Source organism: Taurulus bubalis, assembly GCF_910589615.1.
Source record: "Taurulus bubalis genome assembly, chromosome: 3".
NCBI classification, from domain to species: domain Eukaryota; kingdom Metazoa; phylum Chordata; class Actinopteri; order Perciformes; family Cottidae; genus Taurulus; species Taurulus bubalis.
The window spans coordinates 18,475,481-18,492,304 of NC_136591.1; the positions used below are offsets into that span (position 1 = coordinate 18,475,481).

At 40.7% G+C, this 16,824-nt stretch overlaps 1 protein-coding gene across 1 annotated transcript; it reads left to right on the forward strand.

Moving 5' to 3' along the window:
* The first annotated feature begins 650 nt into the window (after nucleotides 1–650).
* Nucleotides 651–16,108, forward strand: LOC306734796 (serine/threonine-protein kinase D3-like). The gene is made up of 16 exons (XM_079216186.1): nucleotides 651–705; nucleotides 1,359–1,516; nucleotides 3,419–3,608; nucleotides 3,718–3,795; nucleotides 4,852–5,002; nucleotides 5,574–5,697; nucleotides 6,872–6,949; nucleotides 8,250–8,526; nucleotides 10,739–10,791; nucleotides 11,539–11,611; nucleotides 11,793–11,899; nucleotides 12,106–12,267; nucleotides 13,004–13,102; nucleotides 13,184–13,451; nucleotides 14,841–14,926; nucleotides 15,541–16,108. Exons 1-16 carry the CDS (start codon nucleotides 666–668, stop codon nucleotides 15,712–15,714), a joined length of 2,118 nt encoding a protein of 705 aa, XP_079072312.1. The 5' UTR covers nucleotides 651–665; the 3' UTR covers nucleotides 15,715–16,108.
* The last annotated feature ends 716 nt before the right edge of the window (nucleotides 16,109–16,824 follow it).

The following is a 16,824-nucleotide window of genomic DNA, read 5'->3' on the forward strand; positions in this document are numbered from 1 at the left end:
ATATATATATATATATATTTCGGCCTCCCTCTCCTCCTCCTCCAGCTCTCTTTGTGGAGCGATGAGCCTCAAATCTGGTTTACTCCTCCGGCTCTGAGATAGTATTGCGTTTGTGATCGTCGCATCCTGAGTCGTGTGGAAGGGTTCAGGCTGTAACAACGAGAGCTGATACCTTCAGTTCAACACCCAGACGCACGCAGAGCGGCGGTGGGTTTGGATTACGCAGCGGGGAGGAAGACGGCACCGGAGTTCAAACCCACGACCACTTCCTCTTCCTCCTGCTGCTGCAAAACCCTGCAGAGCTCACTACGGGAGTCACCTGGAGGCATCTTATAACTCATAACAAGGACAATTTCAACTAACGAAACCTTTTAAATGCAACTTCTCGAACGCTGCAAATACAAAGATTCTCAAGAGATAGTTTATCACCAACACTACATTTTACGAGATGACATGTGCACGCATCATGAGAACGTTTACCTTCCGCCAGTACATAAATGTTTGCGGTGCTTTAATAAAGTGTAACATGGTAAATTAAGTTAAAAGTGGGATTTAAAGGTTTGTTTCTTTCAGCTCTCGCCACGGCCGAGGACTTCCAGATCCGGCCTCACGCGCTCTACGTTCACTCCTACAAGGCGCCGGCCTTCTGCGACGACTGCGGCGAGATGCTGTGGGGGCTCGTCAGACAGGGGCTCAAGTGTGAAGGTAGGAATGTGGAGAACGAGGCGCTGGAGGTGTCACCGGGACGAGGTCAAAGGTCACGTCAGGGTGCGTTGACTCGGTGGTTCACACCTGCATGAACGCACCAAAGGGAAGCAGGTTGATGGAGGGATGTGATGAGATAGGTATCGTCAGGATTTTATAGATACTTGTACTCTTATTGATACTCTGATCGGTTCTTTTTGATTATTTTACACATGAATATATATATTATATTTAATATATAACATATTTATATATTAAATATAATATATTATATATATATTTATATATATTACATATGTAATATGTATATATACATATATATATATATATATATATTGTATCATATATATATATGTATGTGTAGAAAAATAGTAATTAAGGCTTCACCTGAATAGAATGTTTTATATTTTAAGATTTGTTTTGGCTGCTTTTTCTGCCTGAAGCGTTCGTCACACATGATGTGTTCAATGACCGTCTGAAAGATGAAGATCTGACGATAATTACATTTTTTACAGCTCTTGAGGTTGAGGTCTAGCTGCACAGTTCGTACTGACCGACCCGCTGCTGGAATCGAACAGTCAGATTTGAAGACGGAGACACAAACAACAGGAGGAAACTGAAATAAACACCTGAACTGATTGTGTGCTCTTCAGGATGCGGCCTGAACTACCACAAACGGTGTGCGTTCAAGATCCCCAACAACTGCAGCGGGGTCAGGAAGAGGCGGCTGTCCAACATCTCGCTGCCGGGCGCCGTCATGTCCGTCGCCCGGCCGCCGTCCATCGAGTTCACCCCCGTGCCGCAGGAGGAGGTGGGTCAAATCTCTAACGCCGGTCGGTCTGATGGTTTATCCAGAAAGTGTTTAGTTCAGAGGAGAATGTGGGCATTATAACATAGTTATTAAAACTGATTTATATGTCAGAAATACACTGTCTTTATACTTTTATTGAGGCCATTGTTTCTAAATGTCCCAATACCAAAATTACACTATTTTCAATATTTTACAAAGATTTACTATGAATTGTTTCATTTTAATTTCACAATATAAATCAAACTTCTTAGCCTGATAAAATGAAGTCTAAACCTAAGTAAAGCAAATCTTTAATATCTAACGAAGCATTCAATGGCAGCTTCACGTACACAACAGTTTCCAGTCATTGTTATAGGATCTTGGTTTAAATTTTGACTTTTCAGATCTTTTGCTGAGAAAGTAGGAATACCACAATAAAAAAATCCTTAATAAAATAAAAGAACAAAAGTATTATCATCAGAATATACTTTAAGTATAAAAGTACTCATTACACGCCCAAATGGGCGCTGTCAGTTTTACATTTTTAAATGTTTAAAACAATTGGATTATTATTAATAATGCATTTAAGTATTGTAGCTGATTGTACTTATTGTTGTTTCACTGTACAATAATGTATTACTTTTATCTTTTATCTGCAAAGTAACTGTATGTGTGGAGCAGAAAAAACTACAATATTTCCCCCTGAATTGTAGTATTTAAGTATAAAGTTGCACAAAAGGTACACACGGAAGTAAAGAAATAATAGTGACTACAACGAATAGAGGGAGGGGGTCCAAAGTTTAGAAGCTACGACCTCGAGCTAACCTCAAGCTACGTTCCTCAAGCTACGTTCCGCTAGCTACGACCTCGAGCTACTTCCTCGAGCTACGTTCTCGCCTGCTGTTCTGCGTGTTTTCCTGCAGTTTCCTCGCGTGCAGGTCGGCTCAACTGCAAACTCAAATTGAAACAGGAGTCGTTAGTGAAGTGAAAGTCGGTTTAGAGATTGACAAATAACGGATGACATGAGTGAACAGTTCAAACCAGCGAACAAAGCGAGTCACAGTCACTGGAACGAACACACTTTTATCTGCTGCATGTATAAAGTTGCACAAAGGGTACACACAGAAGTAAAGAAATAATAGTGACTAGAATGAATAGAGGGAGGGGGTTCAAAGTTTAGGAGCTACGACCTCGAGCTACGACCTCGAGCTACGTTCCTCGAGCTACGTTCTCAAGCTACGTTCCTTGAGCTAACCTCGAGCTACGACTTCAAGCTATGTTCCTCGAGCTACGACCTCGAGCTAAAATGTTTTTCTCCATGAACTTTAGGCTTAAATGAACTAAACCATCAATGTTCTCCTACTGCGCTCAATATAAGTATATAATAAATAATATGAATAATAATTATAAATTCATGTGTCCTTCATTCTTAGGCAGGTATGCTTGTTAAATTACTTGCTATTAAATTGCATTCTAAGTGATATAAAAAAGAAATCTAAAAATAAATTCAGTAAACCTAGCAGATTTTTTTTATATTGTTAGCTATATAAATATAAATATACTAATACTAATTTAACTCAACTGACCTAAATATGGTGTATATTTGTGTATATTTATTAGCTAATAATATTATTTGCCTTCTTCATACACGCACCTGATATCATGTTCCATAAACTACCTTTACGTGTCTCTGTTAAATAATTCGTCCACCAAGAAGAAGAAGTTTATTTTCCTGCTGCAGATCAAACATTTTAGCTTAATGACAAAATTAGAATTTTGTTGATGTTTTTACACAACTCAATAATACCTGTAGTCACGTTAGAGGTGACGTTGTTGGATAACGGATAAACGTTTAATGAAACCCGTTAGTAGGGCGTAACATTAAATGAAACATGTTTTTCCTTCGCTCCCGGCTGGAATCAGCGCCCCCTGCTGGGTGCTGGGAAGCGTAACTCCCTGCTGAGCGGCCGTCCCATCTGGATGGAGAAGATGGTCCTGGGCCGGGTCAAGGTGCCCCACACCTTCTCCGTCCACACCTACACCCGGCCCACCATCTGCCAGTTCTGCAAGCGCCTGCTGAAGGGCCTCTTCCGCCAGGGCATGCAGTGCAAAGGTGAGGAATAGTCTCTGCATTCTTTTTATTTAAACTAGTAGAAACTAAATGTTTCTCATGTTGAATGTTTTTTTGTTTGTTTTTTACCCGTGTTTCTCTTCCTGTTTAGATTGTAAATTTAACTGCCATAAGAGATGTGCGGCCAAAGTACCTCGCGACTGCCTCGGGGAGGTCGACTTCAACGGAGGTGAGTTTACACTCAGAACACCTGATATCCTCACTGGGATGTGTTATACATAAGAAAAGTATAACATTATACACTACACACATTATTATATATGTTATTTATGATATATTATTTTATATATTGAGGTCTAGCTGCACAGTTCATATATATATATATATATATATATATATATATATATATATATATATATATATATATATATATATATATATATTATTATTAGGGGTGGGCATTATTAGGGCTGGGCAGCAAACTATTATTTGATCATGCGTTAACTCGTTTTTGTTTTTTTTGCATTGGGAGGGGCTTATCACACAGGTGCTGCAGTTTAAATCTCTCCCAGATGGCGTAGTTCAGACCTGGGCATCTTACGGTTCTCCCAGTCCGGCCCACGTGAGGTCAATCAAAAAAGATAAAGAAGTAAATAAGATGCACGCCATAAATGCAATACAACGGCACTGCTTTTACTCTGAAGGCGATTTACGTATGCGCGCGTGCTTCTGCAGCCTCACAGACCGGCTTGTTGCCAACAGACTGACGCACATCTTGTTCTGTAGTTTCTGTTCTCAGCGAGCAGCGGGTGCAGCCGCGAGCCGCTCCGCCTCACAGAGCGCTCAGTCTCACAGGAGCCTTGCTCTCCGCGTCCAGAGTGAACATTAATCGCATTAAATATATGTATATAATTATATATATATATATATATATATATATATATATTATTATATATATTATTATATATATACATATTTATATATTATTATATCTAATAAATATATGTATATAATTATATATTATTATTATATATATGTAATATATATATGAGGAACTTTTAGTTAAACAGCAGAGCAAAACAAAATATATTTATGTATTTATTAAAATTATTTAAAAAATTTGCTCTGCTGTTTAACTAAAAGTTCCTCATTGTTTATTATCTCTGGAGAGAATCTGGAGGTTTTTCCAGTTCAGTAGTTTCGTAGTGAACTCCTAGTGGCCATGAGAGGAACTGCTCGGTTCTAAGTTGTGTTCTTCAGACTCTTCGTGTTCTGACTCCCGCAGAACCGGCCAGTCCCAGTCTGGACTCCGAGGCCACGATGGAAGTGGACACCTGCGACGTCAGCAGCGACGGCGGCCACAGCATGGACGAGCAGGACGACAAGCTGTTCTTCACCGAGGGCGAGAAGGATGACGAGACACTCAGAGCCATCAGGTGCGATGGGTAATGATCATGGACTGGACTCAATCCATCAGAAACACTGATCTCTACAAGTAGAAGAGCTGTGACTTGATCCTTACATATAACTTGAGATTTATAACGACGTCTTGTTAGTTTGACACGTTCTTTATGTAACAAATTAAAAGTTTAGTTCAATTAAACCCATTAAACCCACCAATGCTGCCGTATACTGGTTCACTAACTGTATGGCTCCTCTCTCCTTACAATGTTAAACCCAGCTACTTTATTACATATAGTGTGAATCGTTCATTTTCAGTGTTTTAATTTAGTTATTTCAATAGATTTAGTTCCTTTTGAATCTTCTGTAAAATCTGTAAAACCTCTTTGATATGATGCTTTTGTTTTATTTTTGCTTCAAAGTAAAAGCTTTAAGTCGTAAAATCTGTAAGTTTGAGAAAGTTTGAGAGTATTGATGATAGTTTGCAGTATAAACTTTACCTTTTTGTCTGTTTAGGTCAGAAAGAAGTTTGTATTCTGAATCCTTTTGAGCTGCTGCACATCCTAAAATGTCTCCATTGTGTTTGTGTGTGCGTGTCGTGTGCAGCCCGTGCACCAGCAGCAACATCCCTCTGATGCGAGTGGTTCAGTCCATCAAACACACCAAGAGGAAAAGCTGCACGATGGTGAAGGAGGGCTGGATGGTGCACTACACCAGCAGCGACAACATGGTGAGACGCACAATATCAAGTCTGCTCACAATGTCACTGAACCTACACAAAGGGACACAATCTCACTTGTATCGACTATTACATAATATGTATGTATATTGTATGGTATGTATGGTATTGTATTTATCACATACAATACTGTATATCACATACAATACCGTTCAAAAGTTTGGGGTCACCCAGACACATTTTCAGTTTCTTCACAATTTCTCGCATGGAATAGCCTTTATTTCTAAGAACAAGAACAGACTGGCGAGTTTCACATGAAAGTTCTCTTTTTCTGGCCATTTCGAGAGTATAATCAAACCCACAAATGTGATGCTCCAGATACTCAACTAGCTCAAAGGAAGGCCAGTTGTATAGCTTCTCTCACCAGTATAACTGTTTTCAGCTGTGCTAACGTAATTGCACAAGGGCTTTCAAGGGTTTTCTAATCATCCATTAGTCTTCTATGCGATTAGCAAACACAATGTACCATTAGAACACTGGAGTGATAGTTGCTGGAAATGGGCCTCTATACACCTATGTAGATATTTCATTAAAAACAGACGTTTCCACCTCGAATGGCCATTTATCACAATGTATAGTGTATTTCTGATTAATTTAATGTTATCTTCATTGAAAAAAACAGTGCTTTGAAAAATAAGGACATTTCTAAGTGACCCCAAACTTTTGAACGGTAGTATATATATATATATATATATATATATATATATATATATATACATACATGTTTTAGTGTTTATATGTATATATTAGGGCTGGGCACGTTAACGCGTTAAAAACGTTTTTAACGCAGCAAACTTGTAGCAAACTATAACTTTAACGCAGCAAACTATTAACGGTGTTAATATATATATATATATATATATATATATATATATATATATATATATATATATGTACACACACACACACACACACACACACACACACACACATGTATATATATATTACGGACTGAGAATCCTGAAATAAAAAATGGTGCACCCGTCCTCGGGACAATAATGATTTTGTAGAAGTAAAACATATCTGGGTTGAATAAGAATAAGTCTAGCATGCACGACAATACAGTTACTGAACTATAGATAAACATAAATATATATATATATATGTATATATATATATATATATATACATGTCTAAAGTCTCCGTCCTGTCCTCTGTGTTCCAGAGGAAGAGGCACTACTGGAGGCTGGACAGCAAGAGTCTGACTCTGTTTCAGAATGAAAGTGGAGCCAAGTTTTACAAGGTAGGAGAGCCGGTCGGCCAGGATCCGGTTTCATCCGCCTCGGCCGAACAAAGCAGCGGCGTGACGAGAGGAGCGGGGGGGTCGGGTTCATACTGTACATTTAAACATTCATGAGACATTAACACACATCGAGTTGTCCTTCACTGTAAATGTTCCCGTCGGGTCGGGATGTTCACTCAAGGGACAAAATATGAAGAAAATATGAAGAAAATAAAAGAAACGCTTGAATCCACATCTTATATACTGTATGTTATATATACATCTTACATATTTTAAAGGACTGAAGCTCACGGAAGAGAAATAATCTCAGGATTTGAGAGGAAAACATTTATTTTGAATTGCAAAAAAATCCATTTCGTAGCTGTTCTGGAGCTTTTTGCACAGTTCACATGGGCAATAAATGCACAATAATAATAAGTGTAGACACACTGGTTTTCTGTGTGATGTGAGATGTATAAGGAATGTTTGTTTCCACAAATTACTGTTGTTGTCAAAGGAGTCCAGTGGCTTAACTTAACCTAAAGTAACCCTCTCCTAAACCCCGCCCCCCAAAACGTTACAGCTTTTTGGGATTTCCGAGAAGGATGAAACGTCCGTCTGTGATTCCAGTGCAGCTGCGGCTCTTTTCCTCATCCGTCACATCACTCTCTCTCCTCCTCCTCCACCTCCATCTCCTTTCATCTCGTGTCCACCGGCGACCTGCTGACCTTCACCACAAAGTGCTGCTTCCTTTGAAGAGAAAGCAAGAGCTCTGGTCGCTTCCCCACCGTCGCTCTGGTCCGTCGCCACGCGGCATCGTGCCCAAAACGCGGCGGAGGCACGTCCTGCCTTCTAATAAAGAGCGGCGGGATGAATGGATGCTGATCGGGGTTTCTGTGATTCGGGGGAGGGGAACTTGGCAAAACACAAAACGTTCCGATGACTCTTGAGGGACGCGAAGACGATCACTCTCCTCTTCATATGTTTGATCTGGCAGCAGTCGTGCTTTTTGGAGGGGTGGAAGGTCGTTGTTGTTTTTTTCTTGCACTCTGCCAGACAAGGAAGGAAAGGAAAGTTTTCAAAGCTGAAATTCAAAGAGAGTTTCGCAGTTGAGCCGAGAGAGGAGAGGTGTGAGGATGGAGGCCGCCATGGGTCCTTTGGTTGAAAGGACTCTTACGCAAGTCCAAAGTACCAGAACGTGGAGAAAGGGGATGTTCTCTAAAGAGCAGGGTTATCGAGCTGAGGGTTGAGGAAGGTCCAACAGGAGGGAACATTTATGGGCCGCTCCAAATCCTCTTTTTCATTGTTTTCCAAACTCCAGGAGATCCCGCTGTCCGAGATCCTGCAGGTGGAGCCGGCGCCGGACTCGGGCGGCCCGCCGCAGGGCCGCAACCCGCACTGCTTCGAGGTGATCACGGCCAACATGGTGTACTACGTCGGAGAGGACGGCAGCGCTCCGCACCACAACCCCGTCCTGGCGCTGACCGGCGTGGGGCGTGACGTCGGCAAGAGCTGGGAGAAGGCGGTGCGGCAGGCGATGATGCCCGTCACGCCCAAGGCCAGCGTCGGCACGGGGCCCGGCCACGGCAAGGACCACAGTGAGTGACCGCCAGAAACCACCATGTCAATCAAATCCCCAAAAATATTTTTTTTATCGAATTAGACAACAAGAGCTGTTTGTTTTCATTTCGCTGCTGTTTACAGTAAATAGTGTCTAAAGCTTGCAGATAAGAACCCTTTAAATAATATAGATATCATTTTCATTATTAAAACCCCATAAGTGACACCCTGATGAATTCTAATACCGTTTTCTTTTGCCAATTATCTTTAAATGTATATCTCATATTCATAAACTACTTTATTACCTTCATACAAGAACAATATAGAAAGAAGTCAAGTATTAAAAGCATTATAAAGAAACAAAAGTTGAGTATCATGTAAACTATTTGATTCGGCTGCAACACATTTACTCAAATGTAGATTTTTAACACTTCCTGTTTCTAAAGGGGCTAAAAACTAATCGTCCTTCTTTATAAAATCCCTAAACATGTAAATAAGGAAAGCATAAACAAAGTGTCTGTCTCAGTATTTTCCTCAAACAGCTGTAGTTTTTGCAGAAACGCCACAAAATAGATCTTGTTGTCAAGAAGAGAAAAGTGAAATATTACCAGACTCGTGCTTTCACGGGTAAATGTTATGCTTCCGTACGGCATGACCTCGGGGGAAGCGTCAAAAAAATGAGCTACAACATGGGCCCGAAATTGATCCCTGAGGCACTCCACGAGTTGTCAAGGCTAAAAGGGAACATATTGAGTTAATATAAAGTTATTCAGCTTCGCAAGGAATCGAACACACAACCTTCTTTATCCGTTTACACAGTTTATGTCAGATTAGAATGAGATATGTTTTTTATGTTTTAATGGATTTGTCTGCGAAGAGCTTCCAAATATAGTTTCAGGAGACGACTGTTATACAACACACACACACACACACACACACACACACACACACACACACACACACACACACACGCACACACATTTTAACATGATTGAAGGGATTTGAGAGGATTTTCTGCTCTAATTCATCTCAGGTTAAAGTGTCTTTTTGTCCGTAAATCTGAGTTTTAAATTTAATCCCAACATGAGATCTCCTGCAGTTAAATACCCAAATGGGCCGAAAACTATTATAGAAGACCGACATTGTTAAAACAAACTAACAAAGCCAGCAGCTGTGTTTCCCACCTGTTGAGTAATTAATGTCGAGCTTCAGTTTCTGTCCTGAAATAGATGTTTTGTTTTGCAATGACAGACATCAATAAGGTAATGGACGCATGACGTAACAAGGCTTTTTGTGCAGGTTTTTTAGGGCTCATCTCAATGAATAACAGTGTAACTGTGGACTTAATAATAATAATAATAATAAACTGTAATAATAATAATAAAGATAACAAACAAAGATGACAGGAATTACATAACATATAAGGAGCAGGCAAATATAAAACACACTAAAGCTATAATACATGATATAATAGTGTCAATAAAGTTATATAAACTGCAGGAGTCGTGATCGAACATACACACAGACACACAAATGGTTTGGGAGTGGATTCTGCTCCTTAAACCGCTGGAAGGCTTTTAATGTGAAACATTAAACAGGAAGTGCTGCATTAACAACATACAGTACCAACTGCAAATCAATAACAACGTTTTTTACATTTATAAAATGAGAAACTATTTAAAAAATAAAAAGCCTTTTCCATTGAGGCCAATGAATTCAGAGATCTGGACTTCCCGCAGTTAACATGTCCGCCGATGAAGTTACATAAACTCTGCGGATGACGACCCGACTGCTGACCTGAACATCGGCAGGCTGCCTCTCCTCTCCACAGCCGACTGTCGGTATCGATCGCAGGGAGGCGTGACCTGATCAGACCCCCGATCAGCGATCTGAAATCAATACAAGCTCATCAGTGGAAAGTCAGCAGGCTTTCCTCTGAACAGAACGCGCCCTCGGCCTTTTCAACCGTCTAGCTGAATTAACGGCTGCCGCTCCCTTCACTTAAACACAGAGGCAGGAAATACATTTCTTTGTGGAATCTGGGAAAAATTATTTTGAGGTTGTTATCGCAGCTGGAAACGTCCTCCGTGTTCTTTCATCAGGTAACGACATGGAAAACGTAGGAAATGAGACTTTAATGATGCAAAGGTTATGAAAATAAAACCCCTCCCGTCGGGTTTCACACGCGTGTGAGGTTCAGGGGTCGCGTGTACATTTATACACTGTATTGTTTGTCTTGTGTCTCCTCAGACGAAGTCTCTATCAGCATATCAGTGTCCAACTCCCAGATACAAGAGAACGTGGTAAGTCTTCGCTCGTGTCATCCTCTCGTTTACGTTTACATTTAAACGATCCGCTGAGTCTTATGAATCAAATCCTACATGCTGGATTTTTTTTTTTTAAGTGAGAAAGATAGAAAAAGGTTGATTTACTTAAGCGTCACTCAAATGTCACAAAACAAAACAATGTATGAACAGGGTTCGTACGGTCATGAAAAACCTGGAAAAATCATGGAATTTTAAAATGGTAATTTCCAGGCCTGGAAAAGTCCCTGAAAAAATTAAATCCCAAGGTTTTGGAAAAGTCATGGAAGTGTCTTATATTCATATGTTCATGTCGTTCATTTACGCCGAGTTTGAAGTAATTAATACGTTTTTAAAAGAAAGACGCTCAGAATATAAGCAGGCATACGCTCTTATTGCCATTGTTAGTTTAAATACTACATTTGCGGTGTATACATTTGCGGTGTATACATTTACATGTATACACATATGTATACATGTGTGTATACATTTACATGTATACACCGAAACACTAAATGTTTGGTCATGAAAATTTGGTTTAAAGTCATGGAAATCCATTGGTCAAAAAATTAACCCTGTATGAAATGTATTAAACGTTTTGCACTTCCGGGCCTCCGTTGCACGTTGCTCTGATGCACAAACTACAACCTTTATATTCTAATGTCTCGTGAGTTTATTGGTGTCACTGACTAATAATCTTAATATTGATTCTAACAGTTGAACCCGTGTGATCTCTCTGTTGTTCAGGATATCAGTTCAGTGTATCAAATCTTTGCTGACGAGGTCCTCGGCTCCGGACAGTTTGGGATCGTCTACGGTGGTGAGAGGCATCCTGAATCTGCCAAGAAGGAAGCTCACGCCGTTTTATTTACGTCTGAAAATATGTGGAAACATAAAAGCGGAAAAGCACCGCATTTGTGCATCGTCATTGTGTTTTTTTTTCCCGTTTATTCCACAGTTATTATACCGATTAATACAAATGAATGCGTTATCCTCTGCAGGTAAACACAGAAAGACTGGCAGAGACGTGGCGATCAAAATCATCGACAAGATGAGGTTCCCCACTAAGCAGGAGAGTCAGCTGAGGAACGAGGTGGCCATCCTGCAGGTACCACGCAACATCACACCTGAGACAATAAAAGAAGAAATAAGCTTCTTGATTTAGAGCTTTTAGAAGCTAATTCTCATTAATTATTCCATTTGTTTCCCTTCTGTATTTATTTACTTGAGCGACTGAAACTAAAACAGAAAATAAAATGTATCAAAACTTAAGCTCAAAAGTTGCAGCTCACCGGTCTGGTCTTTAACCGACAGAACCTGCACCACCCGGGAATCGTCAACCTGGAGTGCATGTTTGAGACGCCCGAGCAGGTGTTCGTGGTGATGGAGAAGCTGCACGGCGACATGCTGGAGATGATTCTGTCCAGCGAGAAGAGCCGGCTCCCCGAGCGCCTGACCAAGTTCCTGGTCACGCAGGTCAGCGACAACCAGAAAGTGAAAGGATTTAACCGGCTGCTGAAAAGTCTCCAGATCTTCACTTCTCGTTTTGTCCCAAAAAAACTAATTATATATAAATTACAATATTATACAACACGGCAAGAGTTTTTTTTTTTTTTTTTATCCGCCAGCGATTCAAAATCCTACGATCTCATTGCTACGTTTACTGCTGCTTAGACCGCGTCATACGGCACATGCGGAAGCAGCTGATCATGTTGATACTATGGTCGACTGAATCAGACAAAAGTAGGTATTTTTTCCATTTTATAACCGAAAAACAAGTTTTTTGGACTGAATATGCTTCCTAACATGCCAATGCTTTCCTGGATTGTGTTTATTGTTGCATATTTGATGCTTTAGATCTCAATCTTTCTAAAAAGGTGCACTATTAGTCTGTGGGTTGTTGTTACGGCACTGAACAATACTTGCTCTCGAGGACTACTTTTTGATACACCTTGCTCATACTCATGCTGGATGTTTATAGTTATGATCAAAATATCTTTTTAAATAGATTTTTTTTGCAGATATAAAAAAGAATTCCAAGACTTTGCTGAAAAAATACATACAATCAACACACGTATTGGAATTAATTTGGGGCTCCTACGACGACTGACAGGGAAAAAGAGGTCTAGACCGCCTATGGTCTACCGTTAAGATGGTGGCCTCAAGGAGCCTTCCTGTGACTGCTGAGGTTTAAAATAGCTCGTGTCCACAGATCCTCGTGGCCCTCAGACATCTCCACTTCAAGAACGTCGTCCACTGCGACCTGAAGCCGGAGAACGTCCTGCTGGCCTCAGCAGAACCCTTCCCTCAGGTCAGAGCCGCTCTTTCTTCTCTCTCGTTAACGTCCGTCGTCGTGGAGGGAACCCGCTCACGCGCCTCTCTCATCCCGCAGGTGAAACTCTGCGACTTCGGCTTCGCCCGCATCATCGGGGAGAAGTCGTTCCGCCGCTCCGTGGTCGGCACGCCGGCCTACCTGGCGCCCGAAGTGCTGCGCAGCAAAGGCTACAACCGCTCTCTGGACATGTGGTCGGTCGGCGTCATCGTGTATGTCAGCCTGAGCGGCACGTTCCCCTTCAACGAGGACGAGGACATCAATGACCAGATCCAGAACGCCGCCTTCATGTACCCGTCCAACCCCTGGAGGGAGATCTCTGAGCAGGGTGAGGGTGAGCGCGACGTCACCACAGCCGGAAGTTATGATTAATGTTGCGCACTTGGACACAGGAGATCCAGGCGTGCATGGTTTTTTAAGAATTTCTTTACTAACAGGAGCAACAGTACACGAACACACTGAAAAGTACAGAAGCACACTGATCAGCTCCACACTACGTACTTCATGCTATTCTACACCAATCTGAATACAGTTTCTTATACCTATATACACATATCAGCTTATATCATCACTAACAACTTCATTCACACTGGCGACATTCTACACATTCACGCAACTGTCACTCACAGGCTACAGATGGTTACTACGATTACTAGCTAGCTAAGCTAAGTGATTCATTATATTCCAGACACGTCATGACATTCAACCTCCAAACAGACATACATTCATATTTGCTTTCCAAACCGTTATGCCCATGTGTCGCTACTTTTATACCATTTAATCACTTTCACCCACCTGAAAAGTACAGAAACACACTGATCAGCTCCACACTCCGTACTTCATGCTATTCTAGACCAATCTGAATAGCGCGAGTGCAGCTTTTTCCCTCGCTTTTCCCCAAAGGACCCCTGAGCTGACCCAAGTCTCTGCCTGAACTTAAATCCATGTAACCAACATTAACCTCACATCATTCAAACCTCCGATAAACAGATAAACAAACAGATGCCAAGCGAACAAACAAAACAATTAACAATCAATAAAAATAATAAACAAATGAGAATATGGGGGGGGGGGGGTCCAGGTCCAGTTCTTATTATAGGTGCAATGTTAATGTGGGCCCCACATAAAGATGCAGCAATTAGCAGATTAATCATCGACAAATTAAATTGGCAACATTTAGATTAACGTTGTTATTGTTGAAGACACTTTTTAAAGCAAATAAATCGTTGTGAACTGAGAATCTGAGCGTTTTGGACCATAAATTGGACGAAATATGATGTTTGGCAACGTCAACCACAACATTTTTCACGGTAATTTTATTGACCAAACAATTAATCTCAAACAATTGGTCAATAATGTTGCAACTTTAAATAAGTTCAGGTATATTTGCAGACCAGTGCATCACTTTGTGTAGATGTTGTTCATCAGATTTACAGTCACACTGAGCTTACAACTTTCTTTTATTTTTTCCACAATATTTAATTATTTTTGTTGTAATGTCTTGACTTGAATTTTCTAATTTTAGAAATGTAGCTTTATAATAGTTTAAAAACGTAACTAAACAACTGTCTACCAGGAAAAAAAGTACGTAAAAGGTTTTAATATGTTCATTTATACTTGAGCATTTAAATATGTTTCCGTGGGAAATGAAGCTGAGACGAGACTTGGGATCAAACATGGGATCCAAAGCAGATTTCCTGTGTTTGTGCTTCCTCAGCCACGGACCTCATTAACAACCTGCTGCAAGTGAAGATGAGGAAGCGCTACAGCGTGGACAAGTCGCTGAGTCACCCCTGGCTGCAGGTAACCGAACTTTAACACTCTTTACCTTTTTCAAGCCTGTCTTAAAACCTGCATTCTCTCTCCTGACCACCAGGGGGTGACTGCTTTGTTTGTATAGAAGTCTATGCTTCATGTGTTAAAGCTGCATTATCTCTACTGACCACCAGGGGGTAACTCCTCTGGTTGTATAGAAGTATATGCTTCATGTGTTAAAGCTGCATTATCTCTACTGACTACCAGGGGGCAACTCTTCTGGTTGTATAGAAGTCTACAGAAAATGACTCTACTTCTCTCTTGATTTATTCCCTCAGTGAACATTGTAAACATGAGTTTATGTCTCAATCTCAGTTTCAAGACTTCTTCAATACAGCATGATGTTCATTTCGTAAATGATGGTCATTTAGAGTCAAACAGACCATAAAGCAGGGGATGCTTTGGGGGCGGGGCTACAAGGGGATTGACAGGTCAACACCAGAGACTTATACGTCACTCCTCCTCAATCGACGGTCAAACTCGCTGAACACGAGGCTTCAAAACATCTGGCCACAAAACCAAAGGGTGGCGTCAGCATGACTGCGTCCACTGCTCACACACAGTCTGTGGTTTAAACGTTGTTGGTTCTCGTCCCCCTGCAGGACTACCAGACCTGGCTGGACCTCAGGGAGTTCGAGACACGGCGCGGCGAGCGCTACATCACCCACGAGAGCGACGACGCCCGCTGGGAGGAGCACGCCGACGAGAGAGGCCTGCACTGCCCCCAACACTTCATCATGTCGCCCAACCTGGACGACATGAACGAGGACCCCTAGTGGCACCCCGGGGCGGGTTGAGAAACTTTTAACGTGGAAGCGAACGCTTCCCGAGGCGGCGCAGTGTTTCTCGTTGGATGGCGTAGGGAGGCGGGAAGGCTTCGGCATCTCTGTGACACTGACGATAATTCAGGGCCAGAGAATTTTGTATTAAAGGAACATTATTTTCCAATTTCACTGTGATTATTATTATTATTTTATCTTTCTACAAGCCATAACAAATGCAATCAATAAAAAAAGAAGGGCTACAAGCTTAAAACAAACAAATCCAGAGTTTATATACTAGCAAATTTTCATGATGTCTTTGTTACGTTTTAGATCTCATGAAGATGTGCAGAAACTTTTTTATGTGATTCTAACTAAAAAATCTAAAAAACATCAGGTCTTAATTATGTTCTGAATATAATGTTCATTCTTCTTGATGCTCTTTGTTTGGAGGTCTTTGCACTATTGGGAAACTCTTAAAAAGAGAATTCACTGATAATAACTTTTCTTTGTTCATCTGTAAAAGTGAAGTTATTCCTGATCTGTGAAACTCACCAGAAACCTAAATTATTGGATGGATGAAACTGGATTCTGGCTTCGGCGGAAACGTTGTGTTGTTAATAAAATGGTTTGTTCGTAGCATGCTAACATGCTAAATGTCAATATGTTAAAGAAAAAACACCAGGTATTTTTAATATGTCTGGTCGTTCGGATTATAATCATGTTTACTCACAACTTCTGTTGTCAGAAAATGTTAGCATTGTCACACACTTATCTTTGCATGCTAGCTATGCTAAATATGCCAATAAGAACAATTCAGGAATTTTATGTCATGAAAACTTCTTAAGATTTTTGAAATGTGACATGAGGTCAGCTTTTAAAACTTTACAAAAACTTAAATGTTAAATTAATTATTTAAAACTTAACTTCCAACACAGGAAGTAGCCTCCAAGATTAGCTTTTGGAGCTAACTGCATACTTTTTACAGACAATTTTCCAGCTAACCTAACTAGCATTAAAATGATAGCATGTTAAAATGATTAATAATTTGCCACTTAGTGTATTAGTATAACCCAACATTTAGCATCTTAGCTTGTTAGCATGTTGACAATAGTAACTTGCTAA